Below are 18,968 nucleotides of genomic sequence, written 5' to 3' on the forward strand. Positions count from 1 at the left end.
TTTGGTATTTTTTCGACTATATCTATTTCATTGCACTATGTGGCAATGCTGCGGGTTGATCACGACAACACAAAAATGTCATTTCCAGTAACGTACGTAGCCTTGTACTGCATGTTTCGTATGCTGCGACACGACCAATTGACGTTTCATGATTTCTACAGTGAAATATACTATCGAGACTATAATTATTGTTGACATTGTAATTTTAGTAGCAAGGATCGCGAATTATAGTAATCTACAATATCATCTGCCATGACTCGAATCGAATAATGAGGATCAATGCTCGATTCGTAGTTTGAGTACATTGCGCACAGCATGCATGAGTTGTCGAATCATCTCGGTTTGTTCATTAGAGAAAGAGAAGGCACTCCGACTTCCGCTTCACAAAAGGTTGGAATTTGTGGCTGGTTTCGACATCCATCAGTTGGTGAAAGGTGAGGGCATCTATTTTGTCAATGTCACCGACTAGTCTACTCGGAAGCGCATCCATGTAGGCTGCTATTTCGAATAGAATAGTTGAATAATGAAATGTAGAGTCGAGAGAGTTGCCAACGTTCATACTTCGCCGATACTATCGATTCGATAGCGCACTTAAACAAAATCGGTATCGGCAATGAAAGGTAAAAAATATCGGTCATGGTCAAAGAACCAAAATCTGCGATCGCTAGACTGTGAATATTCATCTATTTCTTATAGCTTAATACAGGTACATGGTACGGGGGTATGCGGGCATAAGCGGTGTACAAACGCTACGTAGAAGTAGAAGTAGTCAAAATTATAACCACTTGAGAACTTAACGCAAGTAAGCAGAACGTGTTTAAGCACTTTGAAAAAGTAAAAGTACTTCTTTACCGGCTCGACCACCTATATATGCTCAAAAGTGTCCAAATGCAGCATTTGTAGTTTATTTCATGTCCATGTCCAAGCATAGCAAGCAATGGCGGCAAAGCTGTTCAAATTAATGCTGTGAAGTTTTGGAAATGCACCTTACGCTAGATTCCATATGTTTTGAATATCAACTACATGAGTAGATCGGAGTTACCAGCGAAGGTGCCTTATAGTTATCGGTATGTGATAAAATGTATCAAAAGCGATGCCTTTCCTCAGATGCGAGGCAGAAACGCCACACGCTCCACACGCGAGACGGCTTCTACTTGTCGACGTCGCCTAGCGTCATGGCAACATTATTCCAGAAGGCCCCATCGCGCGCAAAATCGTCCAGACGTTCCGTCGCATCAGCGAAATCGACTTGGTCTTCGAAAAACTCCACCGTCACGTCATCCGCGCAAAGTGAAGCCGCGCCGTTGGACAGGTTTGAAGAGTAGATAGATTAATATTGAAAATGACGTATTTTTCGGCCGACACTCGTCAGGGGCAATCGTCAGCTAGTAGACATCCAACCAGAGTTAGATAATTATATTGTCGTCTAAATAGACTGATTACATGGATATATATATCCCTAACTAATTAGAGCAAAATGCTGGTAATCTAATTCTAATCAAATTTGTGAAATGTTTCTATGCTCTCATTTTGATTCGAATATAGTTTTTGGTTTTCCTGAAAAAGCTACAGGAAGTGGATCGAGCAAAACGAACCAAGCTCGCTACAGACATTTGCGATTTTCATGCTCATAAGAACGAATCTCTGATTTGATATGAACTGAATTTGATTCAATTTCCCAATTTTCGCGAATTCAGCAATTTTAATTATAATCTAGTTTGGAAAAAACTTTGTAGCTATAATCCTATTTCTAATCTAATCTGCAAAAGCTGAAAATATTTTAATTGTCCAATTTTGTTACCAACTGGTGGAGATTTCAAAAGAACTTTGTATGCCAACATATCCCCAAATTCAAATAGGCTCTCACGCATTCGTATAATGGAGTCGAACAGGTGGCTTATAGTCTGATCAATGCAACATTTTCAGATTATACGCTGTAAGTCTTCAAGTCCTTTTGTTGGCACAAACTATAGGCGTCCGCCGATAATATTGTGGATTATTACAATATGAATATATTTATTCAATCGTTTACTGACGGTCCGTAGCCTGCCTCCAAGAGTCTCTTGAAATACGAAACTAGAAGCGGATATCCATTCGCAGCGTTTTGCGTTTCCGTTAAGTTCTGAAATTATCAACAATAAACTCAACTCAACTCTATACTCATATTACCAAATACATTTCGGAGCTTTTCGACTGACTCTTCCTGTGAAATAAACTTCGCGGTATGAGCATAATTTGTCTTACGACTTGAAGTCGTGTGAAAACTAGAAATCTGAATAAAAGCGGTAATCCGATCACAGCGTGGATGTTTTGCATTTCTGTTCCGTCCACGGACGAAATGTCGTTCTGTCAGCCGACAGACGGTCAGCTTCCCGCTCTCACGACTCCTTCTGTGAAGGCATAGTGATCGCTCATCGTCCGCTCCGCGTCGGCGAGAAGATCAACATCAAACTCGACAAGGTAACCGAATCGCAACAAAACTAGATATTGCAAACACCTCTTACCACACCTCTCATCATGGTGACGCAGTTGTTGTTTTTGTTCATATGTTACAATAATATCACCATTGTGCACGTGCACTCTGCATGGTGAAATTGTTATCGTCTACTGCAGGGGTGTCAAACTCAAGTTGCGTCGCGGGCCGGATTTAAGCCTTCAAATCGCTCGTGGGCCGCACCAGTCAAATTATTCCAAAATGTTATTACTAGGGATGTTGTGAACGCGAGGTTCACGTTCGCGTTCTGTGTGTGAACCTCGGAAATTTTGAGGTTCGCGTTCACAACAGAACCTTGGTAGGTTCTGCACTGTGAACCTTTTTCATATATTGCAATTTTTCCTTCATTATAACATCTTTGGTTCAAATTTATTGCATTTCAACTGCGGGCCACTCTATGCATGGCGCTGGCAGCATAAACAATCAACACTGAACGAGCATATGTACCTTGACAATCTCAGAAATTTTATTGCCGTTGCTGCAAAGTTTGCTGGGAATATCCAGCTTTCCGTCTGTGAATATTTAGTGACTCTTTGCTGTGAGCTTAACCCGCAATCACATAACATCAAGAGCGAAACACACTGCATGTAGTCAGCGAATGATGCTTATTAAACCAATCAATGAGATTGATATCGTTTTCTGATGTAAAAATCTAGCAGGCGTACGGGGTCAATCGTGATTTCATATGCAAACTGCATCATAAACACCAAATCCCAAATCCGTGCGATTGGGGTGTTGCCTACTGTTGTATAACTTGATAGTGTGGTAATATCGGGAGCAAGTATAGAAACCCGTTTTACACTCTGCTCAATATCCATGTAGCAATAGTCAGGCGAATACATTGTTCGGTCTGACCGAGACCGTTAAGGCGAAAGCTTATATTCCCTGGCAAGTCGTCGTCGAAATTGTTGGCAAAGCGACGGAAGATCTTGATTTTATGGGATTAATATATCATTTGATTGCCTCATTTGATACATTTGGCGACGTTTAAAACGTCAATATGTAGCCTACTTCAGCACTGTGCCATTATGTGGCCCGAGTCGTCGCTAGGTATCGTGAACAGTACATATATTGTACAATACATATGCATAATCTAGGCAATTACATAATTGAAATGAAGGGTTGAAATATGCAATATGACGTCACGTAACGTTATGAGGTTCACGTTCGCGTTCACACAGAACCTTTCGAAAAGGTTCGCGTTCACACGAACCTGAACCTTTCAGAGGTTCACACCATCCCTAGTTATTACCTCAAAATCCATGGCCGTGTACACTTAAATACACGATTATCCAGCAGACGGATCATAGGGTTCTATATTCTATCAACACCTTTAGTTGCAAACGATGGAATTGTCAAATTGTCGCTAAATAGTCGCTTGAATATAGTTATATAAATTGCTAAAACAGTGACTTTAACGACGATGGATATACGTTGATGTATTGTTGTGATTGCTTTGTTCTAGTCGTAATCTGACAATATAGTCCTGTGCTGTGTGCGTTGTGAGGAATACACGAGATTTAACTGTAAACGCAGACGTTGAAATTTGACCCTATATTATTATATTACGATTCGGGTGTTTCTGGAAGTCGAGGAGCTGTTAAGTCATAAGCGTAAATGAAGTGCGTCCATAGATATTTTAAATATAAACAGTTTTGTCCATTTTTCCACAAAACTCTGAGCTCAGTGTGCACGTACTTTTCTTCTTGGAATTTTCTGTCAATGGCAGCGACTTGTTGCTGATGAAGATTACACAACACCACTCTCGGGTGGTTATAATGTGGCATATGAACATAGGCCTACTCAACATTTTCTGTCTTGAGGGATTATTAAATGAAAGTATTTCCTACTTAAAATCTCAACATTTGTCAGAAATGTGCTGGATAATACAGCCATTTTTCAAAACCGCTTCGCGGGCCGGATGCATTCGTCAGTAGTATAGTCGATCGCTCGCATGCGGCCATGGGGTTCGTATGGGCCCGCTCGCACATCGTATGGAAAACTCGTGTTGGCACATCGTACTTTTAGACCCCCCCTATCGCTCGCACATCGTAATGTGTTCTTATGGGTGCGCTCGCACATCGTACTTTCAAGTATAGGCTGCGGCGGTGACTCGTATTGAAAACTCGTGTTGGCATATCGTACTTTCGGGTGTAGGCATCTCTCGCACATCGTACTTTCGCATGTCGTACTTTCGCGTATAGGCTGTGTTGGTGATTCGCTATGTGTTCTTATGGTTGCGTCGGCATATCGTACTTTCGGGTGTAGGCATCTCTCGCACATCGTACTTTCGCATGCCGTACTTTCGCGTATAGATTGTGTTGGTGATTCACCATGTGTTCTTATGGGCGCGGTCGTGATTCGTACTTTCAGGCATCTCTCGTGCGGTGTTGAATAGTCACCAACAATAACCGCACAAACGGAAACGTGGCTTGTTGTGAGGATTAAGCAGTGCGTGCGACCTATATTTCGAATGACCTGCGCGCTGAATTGTTTCCCATGCAGCTGTGTGCTACTATCGATTATTACACTAATCCAGTCAGTGCGAAATAGTTTGCTAAATCTAGGAATCACTTCCGAGGAAATATTTTGGTAATTAGTTTACCGCAGAGCCGGCGTAGACGGCGGTACGAATATCAACAATAACCGCGTTCGCATACTAACACTCTAAAAAGGTGTGAAATATTTGTAAAAATCCTACGACCACTCACAAGATAACACATCAGAATAGTCATCTCTCAGGGTTTGGTGTTACAAAGGTAGGAATTATAAGTAATATTTTGGACGACAATGATATATCGTTATTCTTATGGACGCGGCGACATGATAACGTTACAGGTATAGGCTGTGGTGGTGATTCGCCATGTGTTCTTATGGGTGCGCTCGCACGTCGTACTTTCAAGTATAGGTACCTCTCGCATGTCGTATTGGAAACTCGTGTTGGCTCGCTCACGCGGTGAAATTTTAGTAATCAGTTTGTCACAGAACTTGATTTCGCTGGTAAGATTTAACAAGTAACGAATAACAGACCGCCATTGTCGGTAACTTGAATAGCGACAAATTGTCACTTATTTCCGTTCTAACCCTAATCCTCTGTGAAGTGAACGCTTATTCAAAAGGGTGTGTTATAATTTTAAAATCCAACGACCACTCACCGGATAATGCTTCAGACATAGCAATCCCTCATGCCCGCTCACAAGGTAATATTTCGGTAATTAGTTTGTCCCAGAACCATCGCAGACGGTGATTCGAAAACCAACAATTTGTCACTTGCCCGCGATCGCTATATGTTTCACGCCTCTCGAATAGTGGCTGACTTTAGTTGCGTGATAAGATCCATGAAAATATTCAATCAATGTGTTAGTTTGTCAACTTGAAATGTAACTCACTACACAAATCAAGTTGAATCGTATTTGAATGTATTGATTCGACCCAACTCAAATCCTTTGACAAATCCTATTAACGCGATCTGTTGAATCGAACGTAACCTGAATATTACTGACACCAACATTCACCCGCATCGGATCATTCACACATTCCACGCCGCTGTTTTAACACTTATAGAATCAATACCAACTATCTCTAACCCGATAATATTCAATCATTTTGGAAATTTGCCAACTTTAAATCCATTCGCGGGATGTACTAAAGGTAAATCCAAATAATCCAGAATGAAATATTTGGACTTTGACATTGCGCGAATTGAAATAGGTTTGACAAACATGACTACCAACTTTCACCCAGTCACATTTCAAGATTATACTTTGAAACAATCCTTGAAACTGACAACTCTATTCATGACTCCGTTTCCGTTTGTAAAATAGAGTTTCAGAAATACTATCGCGATATTTTAATGTGTTACTACACACAATCGAATCAGTCAATGAAATACCACCTGTTGTAAATATTTCTAACTTGACAACCACTTGTGCATACCGCGATCAAGTTGCGACGCGATGAGTTAAATCGGGATATTTCAATCTATTTGTCGAAACCTTGAACAAACTATCAGGTTATTTTTTGTTGCAATCGAGTGAACGGAAATAGTATTACGTCTCAACATTTCAACATCTTCCCATACACAAAAGAGTAAAATACAAAAAAGCCTTGTCAAGTCAATCCGTTTGTAACTTACCCAACCAAAGCAAAAAGTATCCTTATGAAAAGTAAACAAGACTACGCGAGTAATCACCACAATCCAAAATCCATAGCAAGTTCGGTTGTAGTCATATACCGCCAAATCGTCTTTTTTATTTTTTCAACTGTAAAAGTCGTTACTATTCTGTAAGATAAAGTAATTACTACTCGATATATTTTATAAACCAAGGTAAATACTACTCGGTGTGTGGTTTGAGATTAACATATTACATTTGAGTATACCGGATTTGAATATCCGACCAATGTAGTTGAGAATTCATTTCTTACAATCGAACGCAGGTGTTATATTACAAGTTTTCACGATGTAAACATATGAATTGACACATGGATTTTGACATATGAGATTTTGTAATAGTCGATCATGACTTGATTATTAAATTAGGACATTATTAGACCAGGCTGTGTTGAAGGCTATTACGATACCAACAAACTTTTCAGAAACATTGTTATTAACATATCGATTTGTGAAACTAGATTAACATATCTGAAATGTTTTGATTAGGAAGACTAACCCATGTTCGTAAAAACCACGCAGCGTATTGTGGATATCAGGAAATATTTTACAAATGTAATTGCCTCCAGTAACCAAGACTAAAGATGAAACAACAATTTCCTTTGTTGAACAATAACCGGCACAATACTTTATCATCGTAATCTGTGGTGAGAATTGAAACACTTTCGCACATTACCCGGTGTCAAGATATCACTCTAGGTGAATTGACATACCACCGCTTGATTAATACCTAATCCGTTCGCACCATTTCACATACTTTGATCATTACAAAAGTAAATTGGAATATGTTTGCTAGATGCATTCAATTCAGTTAGAAATGTCTGGTGCACAACAATCGTAATATCGAAAAAGTACTTGCTACACTATAATTCACTAAACGTGTTTTGTATTGTTGTTCATTTGTAGTATTGATTGAAATTGTTTTTGAACCCTCAAATAATAATTCCCGACATGAAACTAAGCCGCCGAAAGTCGTTACCATCACAAAGAAACAATTTGCACGATGTTTACTAAATGTGTCCTGTAGTTAGGTGTACTGGAATTATTTGTAAAACACACACACACACACACGCGATCAGAGAAATTGGAAATTTTTCCGTTGTCATTCGCTAAAGTAAATGTCATCACAATACTCTGTCACTAAAAGACGTTACTTGGACGGGCTTGAATTCTAGACATAGTTCTGATTTACCCAACACAAGACCCAAGGACAACCCTAGTTTCAGCCAAACACAGATATCCAAAATATCACACACTTCGCTATTCCTAAAGCACAAACACCCGATACAGAATAATACTTGTTGTGTTGTTGCGGCATCATCACTCAACAATATCACCCTCAATACAAATGATGTTTATGTGTAACATGCTATTGATTTGAACCACACCCACCTGACGGAAGAGGATTTACTCAATCTTTACAAAATGGATATTGACCAACATCACATCACCGGATTGTATCTGTTTCGCTGGATACGAGTTATGTTAGTTTAACAGTAAACAAATTTCACCCTCTTGGATTATGAACTCAATGCGTTAGCAGTCATTCAATATTTTGTTTGTGTCAACTAGTTACTTGGTATGTTACTCCACAACTCTTACAAAAGTACGAAGGATATTAACATCACACTAAGTAATTAACTTTACTCGATATTCTCGCATTACGAAACTAAAGAATGGTTGGTTAGACTCTACAAACTGTTTCGATATCACAAGACCTTTATTGTCTGAATGGGTGTTCATGTGTCTTAAGAACCAAATAGTTCAACACAGCACTAGTACCAACAGAAACATCAGAGTTGTTTACACAAAAGTTTGTATGTGTGCAGTATGCGAATACCATGTATAAGTCCAGCACAATTGCGGTATCCATCCGGGTTTAGTTAACACAATTTACGACACCGAGGTCACCTCATCTTTCGTAAGACAACAAACCAACCAAGGTTTCAGGATATGTCCATGTCATAGCAATAAATCAGCTACTCCAACAACAGAGTACATATGTTTTCTAGTTACGGTGCTTACATCTTACACACAAATCAATCTACTTTGCTAACAAAAAGTGCTGGGTCATCAAGTGATTGCCCTAGCAACAAAACAGCTAAACGTACTATCATACAAAATGGCCGTTATAGTCACCAACGGTACATGGTACAAGTAACAAGTCTCGAGAATCCAGTTATTGAAAAAACATGAAAGTGTTTCTCCTGCGCCAAGTCGTTATGTTGACGAAAGCGTATATTGTAGTATCATGATCGATTTGCATTCGTTGGTCACAAAATGTCACTACTCTAAATAATTATTTTTCACTCAAACACAAACGCATACTTGTCACCAATCGTTTTCATCAAGCACGAGTTCAAGAAACCTGCTACGACATGAATTCCGATTTAGTTTTACAAATATTTTATAATTGTTTTTAGTAACACTATATCAATGTCATCAAGTTGAGTGTTTACGATATTGGTGTGTAGGTGTGTGTCATACTTGGGGGATCCGTATTACAACTGACTCGAATTAACTAAATGTAAGAAGGGTTGAAATGTTTCGAATCGATTCATAAGTGGTCTTCGTTGTGGTTTTCGTCGGACATACAGCACGAACTAACTGTAGACTCCTCTCTGTTGTACAGCTACTCGGTAATCGAAATGCATTAACATGTAAACAACGATCTTGTTTCGTCACACCAAAAATATGTTCACTGTCGCGATACTCCGCACAAGACGTGCATAGCCTTTTCGCACTCGTAATAGTATACCAACGTCAAGCGATAACGTTTAACAAGACCAACGACACTGAACCCACGACGTTTACCTATGTAAAATTATCACTTTCACTTGCCAGTCCATCGTTTACCTGACTAAACATATTATTTTCCTTTGGAGATCTGACGTTTACCCAAAGTAAGAAACCATTTTCACTTGTAAATATATTTTTTTCCTCGGCTAACAAACCTTTTTTCACTTGGAAATATATTTTTTTCCTGAGCAACAAACCTTTTTCACTTGGAAATATATTTTTTCTCTGGGTAACAAACCTTTTTCACTTGGAAATATATTTTTTCTCTGGGTAACAAACCTTTTTCACTTGGAAATATATTTTTTCCCCGGGTAACAAACCTTTTTCCCTGAGCAACAAACCATTTTCACTTGGTGGTCCGTCGTTTACCCGAGTAAAAATATCATTTTCCTTTGGAGATCCGGCGTTTACCCAGTGTAACAATACATTTTCACTTGGAAAAATACTTTTACCTAGAGTAACTAATCATTTTCTCCTGGGTAACAAACCCTTTTCGTCTGGAAACTATCATTTAACTGAGTACCAATACCGTTTTCACTTGGAAATACATTTTTTCCCTGGGTAACAATACCATTTTCGTTTTGAAAACTGACAACCACACCGGCCAATTTGATATTTTTGTATATTGTTACAACGGTCAGTGACAAAATATACACCAACAACGACTCCGATACATTTGTGTAATCGCATACTCACTTGCTCTGGCGCAGTCCCATCAAAATCGACGGTTAGCCACACACACACACAAACACAATAACAATGCGCTATTTCGATATGACTGCGATGTCCGGGTTCATGCTTTAGATTTTCCAGAACCAATCCGTCTAAAGTTGTAATCCCCCACCTTTGTTAACTGGTTGATACACGGATAACAATCTTCGGAAAATGTAGGAACGCATACTACCCATCGTGCTAACGATTCCGGGTTACATGTGATTAATTTCCTTGCTCACCCTATACAGATTATACGTACAGCGATATGTAGCGGTAATCGGCTTGGTCAATACATATCGCCCCATTCAGTATGGAATTACAAACCCAATACAGGTCAGTTCATAACCGGATCCGGATATTCAATGCAAAGCGATAAAGCAGAACCAATGACCAAATGTAATTAAACATGTAGATTCACAACCCTTGATTTTTTTTCGTGAAAATTGACAATACATATCGAATATATTTTACGATGGTTCAACCCTACCAAGTATTCTCGTAAATGTGGTTTATGACATTACATACAATGTGTCGGTGTACAAATGTTGGGTGTTTATGCACACATCGGTATGACCTATAGACAACATCATCATACCCTCCAGGACTTCGTTATTACATCGCGAGTTCAATAAAATCAATTTTGTATATTCAATCGGTGGCATAGACGACGGAAGGCTTGGAGATCCAATGTAAAATTCAGACAAACAAACGGGTATATTTGTCCATCTTGGTTCTTCACTCAACTACCATTGGTGCTCTCGATACGGCGAACGGTACAGTATGCAACGCATATCATTAGAGTGATATATCCACAGGTAAATATGGGGCCTGGCCACAATAATTGTACGATGCCGACAAATCGATGCACGCAAGGTGTGGTTGATGATAATTGTTTCATGTGTCAAAGATACAGCACTCTCTTGTAAAGGTTAGCAGATCCTGCAGAAGCACAACTTGGATTACATTACCAAATCGATTTCAAACTTAAACCGAATCACTGGTGTTGAGAGTAGTGATATCCGATTTTTCGAATATTCATATCGACTTAGTGAACGATCGGTAACGACACTTATCATAAACATTATGAATATTAGTAATTCCAGTCGTGTCTATCTTGTGTTGTTACTAGTTGCTAAAACCATCGAGTGAATCAGTGAAAGGATAGTAATCTGGGTTAAATCTCGATACAATTATTGTGGCCAGGCCCCATATTTACCTGTGGATATATCACTCTAATGATATGCGTTGCATACTGTACCGTTCGCCGTATCGAGAGCACCAATGGTAGTTGAGTGAAGAACCAAGATGGACAAATATACCCGTTTGTTTGTCTGAATTTTACATTGGATCTCCAAGCCTTCCGTCGTCTATGCCACCGATTGAATATACAAAATTGATTTTATTGAACTCGCGATGTAATAACGAAGTCCTGGAGGGTATGATGATGTTGTCTATAGGTCATACCGATGTGTGCATAAACACCCAACATTTGTACACCGACACATTGTATGTAATGTCATAAACCACATTTACGAGAATACTTGGTAGGGTTGAACCATCGTAAAATATATTCGATATGTATTGTCAATTTTCACGAAAAAAAATCAAGGGTTGTGAATCTACATGTTTAATTACATTTGGTCATTGGTTCTGCTTTATCGCTTTGCATTGAATATCCGGATCCGGTTATGAACTGACCTGTATTGGGTTTGTAATTCCATACTGAATGGGGCGATATGTATTGACCAAGCCGATTACCGCTACATATCGCTGTACGTATAATCTGTATAGGGTGAGCAAGGAAATTAATCACAAGTAACCCGGAATCGTTAGCACGATGGGTAGTATGCGTTCCTACATTTTCCGAAGATTGTTATCCGTGTATCAACCAGTTAACAAAGGTGGGGGATTACAACTTTAGACGGATTGGTTCTGGAAAATCTAAAGCATGAACCCGGGCATCGCAGTCATATCGAAATAGCGCATTGTTATTGTGTTTGTGTGTGTGTGTGGCTAACCGTCGATTTTGATGGGACTGCGCCAGAGCAAGTGAGTATGCGATTACACAAATGTATCGGAGTCGTTGTTGGTGTATATTTTGTCACTGACCGTTGTAACAATATACAAAAATATCAAATTGGCCGGTGTGGTTGTCAGTTTTCAAAACGAAAATGGTATTGTTACCCAGGGAAAAAATGTATTTCCAAGTGAAAACGGTATTGGTACTCAGTTAAATGATAGTTTCCAGACGAAAAGGGTTTGTTACCCAGGAGAAAATGATTAGTTACTCTAGGTAAAAGTATTTTTCCAAGTGAAAATGTATTGTTACACTGGGTAAACGCCGGATCTCCAAAGGAAAATGATATTTTTACTCGGGTAAACGACGGACCACCAAGTGAAAATGGTTTGTTGCTCAGGGAAAAAGGTTTGTTACCCGGGGAAAAAATATATTTCCAAGTGAAAAAGGTTTGTTACCCAGAGAAAAAATATATTTCCAAGTGAAAAAGGTTTGTTACCCAGAGAAAAAATATATTTCCAAGTGAAAAAGGTTTGTTGCTCAGGAAAAAAATATATTTCCAAGTGAAAAAAGGTTTGTTAGCCGAGGAAAAAAATATATTTACAAGTGAAAATGGTTTCTTACTTTGGGTAAACGTCAGATCTCCAAAGGAAAATAATATGTTTAGTCAGGTAAACGATGGACTGGCAAGTGAAAGTGATAATTTTACATAGGTAAACGTCGTGGGTTCAGTGTCGTTGGTCTTGTTAAACGTTATCGCTTGACGTTGGTATACTATTACGAGTGCGAAAAGGCTATGCACGTCTTGTGCGGAGTATCGCGACAGTGAACATATTTTTGGTGTGACGAAACAAGATCGTTGTTTACATGTTAATGCATTTCGATTACCGAGTAGCTGTACAACAGAGAGGAGTCTACAGTTAGTTCGTGCTGTATGTCCGACGAAAACCACAACGAAGACCACTTATGAATCGATTCGAAACATTTCAACCCTTCTTACATTTAGTTAATTCGAGTCAGTTGTAATACGGATCCCCCAAGTATGACACACACCTACACACCAATATCGTAAACACTCAACTTGATGACATTGATATAGTGTTACTAAAAACAATTATAAAATATTTGTAAAACTAAATCGGAATTCATGTCGTAGCAGGTTTCTTGAACTCGTGCTTGATGAAAACGATTGGTGACAAGTATGCGTTTGTGTTTGAGTGAAAAATAATTATTTAGAGTAGTGACATTTTGTGACCAACGAATGCAAATCGATCATGATACTACAATATACGCTTTCGTCAACATAACGACTTGGCGCAGGAGAAACACTTTCATGTTTTTTCAATAACTGGATTCTCGAGACTTGTTACTTGTACCATGTACCGTTGGTGACTATAACGGCCATTTTGTATGATAGTACGTTTAGCTGTTTTGTTGCTAGGGCAATCACTTGATGACCCAGCACTTTTTGTTAGCAAAGTAGATTGATTTGTGTGTAAGATGTAAGCACCGTAACTAGAAAACATATGTACTCTGTTGTTGGAGTAGCTGATTTATTGCTATGACATGGACATATCCTGAAACCTTGGTTGGTTTGTTGTCTTACGAAAGATGAGGTGACCTCGGTGTCGTAAATTGTGTTAACTAAACCCGGATGGATACCGCAATTGTGCTGGACTTATACATGGTATTCGCATACTGCACGCATACAAACTTTTGTGTAAACAACTCTGATGTTTCTGTTGGTACTAGTGCTGTGTTGAACTATTTGGTTCTTAAGACACATGAACACCCATTCAGACAATAAAGGTCTTGTGATATCGAAACAGTTTGTAGAGTCTAACCAACCATTCTTTAGTTTCGTAATGCGAGAATATCGAGTAAAGTTAATTACTTAGTGTGATGTTAATATCCTTCGTACTTTTGTAAGAGTTGTGGAGTAACATACCAAGTAACTAGTTGACACAAACAAAATATTGAATGACTGCTAACGCATTGAGTTCATAATCCAAGAGGGTGAAATTTGTTTACTGTTAAACTAACATAACTCGTATCCAGCGAAACAGATACAATCCGGTGATGTGATGTTGGTCAATATCCATTTTGTAAAGATTGAGTAAATCCTCTTCCGTCAGGTGGGTGTGGTTCAAATCAATAGCATGTTACACATAAACATCATTTGTATTGAGGGTGATATTGTTGAGTGATGATGCCGCAACAACACAACAAGTATTATTCTGTATCGGGTGTTTGTGCTTTAGGAATAGCGAAGTGTGTGATATTTTGGATATCTGTGTTTGGCTGAAACTAGGGTTGTCCTTGGGTCTTGTGTTGGGTAAATCAGAACTATGTCTAGAATTCAAGCCCGTCCAAGTAACGTCTTTTAGTGACAGAGTATTGTGATGACATTTACTTTAGCGAATGACAACGGAAAAATTTCCAATTTCTCTGATCGCGTGTGTGTGTGTGTGTGTTTTACAAATAATTCCAGTACACCTAACTACAGGACACATTTAGTAAACATCGTGCAAATTGTTTCTTTGTGATGGTAACGACTTTCGGCGGCTTAGTTTCATGTCGGGAATTATTATTTGAGGGTTCAAAAACAATTTCAATCAATACTACAAATGAACAACAATACAAAACACGTTTAGTGAATTATAGTGTAGCAAGTACTTTTTCGATATTACGATTGTTGTGCACCAGACATTTCTAACTGAATTGAATGCATCTAGCAAACATATTCCAATTTACTTTTGTAATGATCAAAGTATGTGAAATGGTGCGAACGGATTAGGTATTAATCAAGCGGTGGTATGTCAATTCACCTAGAGTGATATCTTGACACCGGGTAATGTGCGAAAGTGTTTCAATTCTCACCACAGATTACGATGATAAAGTATTGTGCCGGTTATTGTTCAACAAAGGAAATTGTTGTTTCATCTTTAGTCTTGGTTACTGGAGGCAATTACATTTGTAAAATATTTCCTGATATCCACAATACGCTGCGTGGTTTTTACGAACATGGGTTAGTCTTCCTAATCAAAACATTTCAGATATGTTAATCTAGTTTCACAAATCGATATGTTAATAACAATGTTTCTGAAAAGTTTGTTGGTATCGTAATAGCCTTCAACACAGCCTGGTCTAATAATGTCCTAATTTAATAATCAAGTCATGATCGACTATTACAAAATCTCATATGTCAAAATCCATGTGTCAATTCATATGTTTACATCGTGAAAACTTGTAATATAACACCTGCGTTCGATTGTAAGAAATGAATTCTCAACTACATTGGTCGGATATTCAAATCCGGTATACTCAAATGTAATATGTTAATCTCAAACCACACACCGAGTAGTATTTACCTTGGTTTATAAAATATATCGAGTAGTAATTACTTTATCTTACAGAATAGTAACGACTTTTACAGTTGAAAAAATAAAAAAGACGATTTGGCGGTATATGACTACAACCGAACTTGCTATGGATTTTGGATTGTGGTGATTACTCGCGTAGTCTTGTTTACTTTTCATAAGGATACTTTTTGCTTTGGTTGGGTAAGTTACAAACGGATTGACTTGACAAGGCTTTTTTGTATTTTACTCTTTTGTGTATGGGAAGATGTTGAAATGTTGAGACGTAATACTATTTCCGTTCACTCGATTGCAACAAAAAATAACCTGATAGTTTGTTCAAGGTTTCGACAAATAGATTGAAATATCCCGATTTAACTCATCGCGTCGCAACTTGATCGCGGTATGCACAAGTGGTTGTCAAGTTAGAAATATTTACAACAGGTGGTATTTCATTGACTGATTCGATTGTGTGTAGTAACACATTAAAATATCGCGATAGTATTTCTGAAACTCTATTTTACAAACGGAAACGGAGTCATGAATAGAGTTGTCAGTTTCAAGGATTGTTTCAAAGTATAATCTTGAAATGTGACTGGGTGAAAGTTGGTAGTCATGTTTGTCAAACCTATTTCAATTCGCGCAATGTCAAAGTCCAAATATTTCATTCTGGATTATTTGGATTTACCTTTAGTACATCCCGCGAATGGATTTAAAGTTGGCAAATTTCCAAAATGATTGAATATTATCGGGTTAGAGATAGTTGGTATTGATTCTATAAGTGTTAAAACAGCGGCGTGGAATGTGTGAATGATCCGATGCGGGTGAATGTTGGTGTCAGTAATATTCAGGTTACGTTCGATTCAACAGATCGCGTTAATAGGATTTGTCAAAGGATTTGAGTTGGGTCGAATCAATACATTCAAATACGATTCAACTTGATTTGTGTAGTGAGTTACATTTCAAGTTGACAAACTAACACATTGATTGAATATTTTCATGGATCTTATCACGCAACTAAAGTCAGCCACTATTCGAGAGGCGTGAAACATATAGCGATCGCGGGCAAGTGACAAATTGTTGGTTTTCGAATCACCGTCTGCGATGGTTCTGGGACAAACTAATTACCGAAATATTACCTTGTGAGCGGGCATGAGGGATTGCTATGTCTGAAGCATTATCCGGTGAGTGGTCGTTGGATTTTAAAATTATATCACACCCTTTTGAATAAGCGTTCACTTCACAGAGGATTAGGGTTAGAACGGAAATAAGTGACAATTTGTCGCTATTCAAGTTACCGACAATGGCGGTCTGTTATTCGTTACTTGTTAAATCTTACCAGCGAAATCAAGTTCTGTGACAAACTGATTACTAAAATTTCACCGCGTGAGCGAGCCAACACGAGTTTCCAATACGACATGCGAGAGGTACCTATATTTGAAAGTACGACGTGCGAGCGCACCCATAAGAACACATGGCGAATCACCACCACAGCCTATACCTGTAACGTTATCATGTCGCCGCGTCCATAAGAATAACGATATATCATTGTCGTCCAAAATATTACTTATAATTCCTACCTTTGTAACACCAAACCCTGAGAGATGACTATTCTGATGTGTTATCTTGTGAGTGGTCGTAGGATTTTTACAAATATTTCACACCTTTTTAGAGTGTTAGTATGCGAACGCGGTTATTGTTGATATTCGTACCGCCGTCTACGCCGGCTCTGCGGTAAACTAATTACCAAAATATTTCCTTGGAAGTGATTCCTAGATTTAGCAAACTATTTCGCACTGACTGGATTAGTGTAATAATCGATAGTAGCACACAGCTGCATGGGAAACAATTCAGCGCGCAGGTCATTCGAAATATAGGTCGCACGCACTGCTTAATCCTCACAACAAGCCACGTTTCCGTTTGTGCGGTTATTGTTGGTGACTATTCAACACCGCACGAGAGATGCCTGAAAGTACGAATCACGACCGCGCCCATAAGAACACATGGTGAATCACCAACACAATCTATACGCGAAAGTACGGCATGCGAAAGTACGATGTGCGAGAGATGCCTACACCCGAAAGTACGATATGCCGACGCAACCATAAGAACACATAGCGAATCACCAACACAGCCTATACGCGAAAGTACGACATGCGAAAGTACGATGTGCGAGAGATGCCTATACACCCGAAAGTACGATATGCCAACACGAGTTTTCAATACGAGTCACCGCCGCAGCCTATACTTGAAAGTACGATGTGCGAGCGCACCCATAAGAACACATTACGATGTGCGAGCGATAGGGGGGGGGGGGGTCTAAAAGTACGATGTGCCAACACGAGTTTTCCATACGATGTGCGAGCGGGCCCATAAGAACCCCATGGCCGCATGCGAGCGATCGACTATACTACTTTCGTCTGGCGGGCGGGATGCGGCCCGCATGTTTGACACCCCTGCTGGCTTCTGTACACATGATCGCACTGTCACCAACGGAGAGCCGGTTTCTTCACTTTAGTGTTGTTTTAGTGTAGTATTTACTTTTGTATTCGTTTCTTAGCTCGTTTTATCTACTCAAATGAGGGAAGAAATTGATAACAAATAAATACCGAATTTGAAGACTCAGCAGTCATACATTGTCTCCCTGTCAATACCACCGAATATTAGTTTTTCATCGCTTGTGCGTATTTTTCATTCAGTGTACAATCAGGCCTATACCTCTCATTTACATCGCCTAGGCCCGTGTGGGTGTTTCATTGAAATACTATATACTCCAAGTCCATATCGTTTCGCCACTTCCTGCCTATATTGTATCGCAATCTTGTTGTGTTTTGCAATGAGGAAATTTTTAACGACATACTCAATTCAAGGTTCGTCGTGACTGGCGGGGAGGATTCAAACTGGGCTTCACTTCTCGAGATCCCGCAAGGATTGACCCAGACTCCCTACCGAGCTACACCGTCCCGGATATGTCCCGTTCATCCAGATTCTGGGTAGTACCGGTGCAGGAGCGATACGCGGCCAAGAACAACGTCTTCTCATTTACGTTGCAAGGTGAGGCGATATCTGTAGGCTGGTACCTAAGCGATTTGATTCTGAATCGAGTATGATTATCACAAGTATCACTTAACGTTATGTTAACAGAGAATGAATGATGTGGAAGGTTCAAATATACGTAGTTGTAGGCCTACGTATTGTGCTACAAGGCAGAAAATAATGCCAGTTCTCCACCGCATGAAAGATAATGTGGTATTTTGACCATACCTATTTCATTGCACTTGCGACAAAACTATATGAGTTGTCATATCCACAAACGTGCGCAGCTTTATACTACATGTTTTGAACGCTCCAACCAGCAGACTTGTAGAAACTACTAACTCTTCAAAATGCGGAACTAGAACTGGAGCTACTCAC

The 18,968-nt window shown here is 39.2% G+C and overlaps 3 protein-coding genes across 3 annotated transcripts in view; 2 read left to right on the plus strand and 1 right to left on the minus strand.

Annotated features, from left to right (window-relative positions):
- The window catches only part of LOC145440664 (uncharacterized), a 198,402-nt gene that overhangs the window by 123,122 nt on the left and 56,312 nt on the right, over positions 1-18,968 (plus strand). The window lies entirely within an intron of this gene.
- The window catches only part of LOC145440635 (uncharacterized), an 88,501-nt gene that overhangs the window by 40,186 nt on the left and 29,347 nt on the right, over positions 1-18,968 (minus strand). The window lies entirely within an intron of this gene.
- Positions 1-18,968, plus strand: part of LOC145440653 (protein neuralized-like) — a 42,002-nt gene that overhangs the window by 1,111 nt on the left and 21,923 nt on the right. Inside the window, exons 3-6 of the mRNA XM_080318358.1 lie at positions 354-434; positions 1,108-1,312; positions 2,301-2,460; positions 18,425-18,608. Coding sequence (XP_080174484.1) covers positions 354-434; positions 1,108-1,312; positions 2,301-2,460; positions 18,425-18,608 — 630 coding nt within the window. The remainder of the gene's footprint in view (positions 1-353; positions 435-1,107; positions 1,313-2,300; positions 2,461-18,424; positions 18,609-18,968) is intronic.

The sequence above is a fragment of the Botryllus schlosseri genome, chromosome 6, assembly GCF_051294905.1.
Source record: "Botryllus schlosseri isolate E-star chromosome 6, Bs_hap1, whole genome shotgun sequence".
Taxonomy (NCBI): Eukaryota; Metazoa; Chordata; class Ascidiacea; order Stolidobranchia; family Styelidae; genus Botryllus; species Botryllus schlosseri.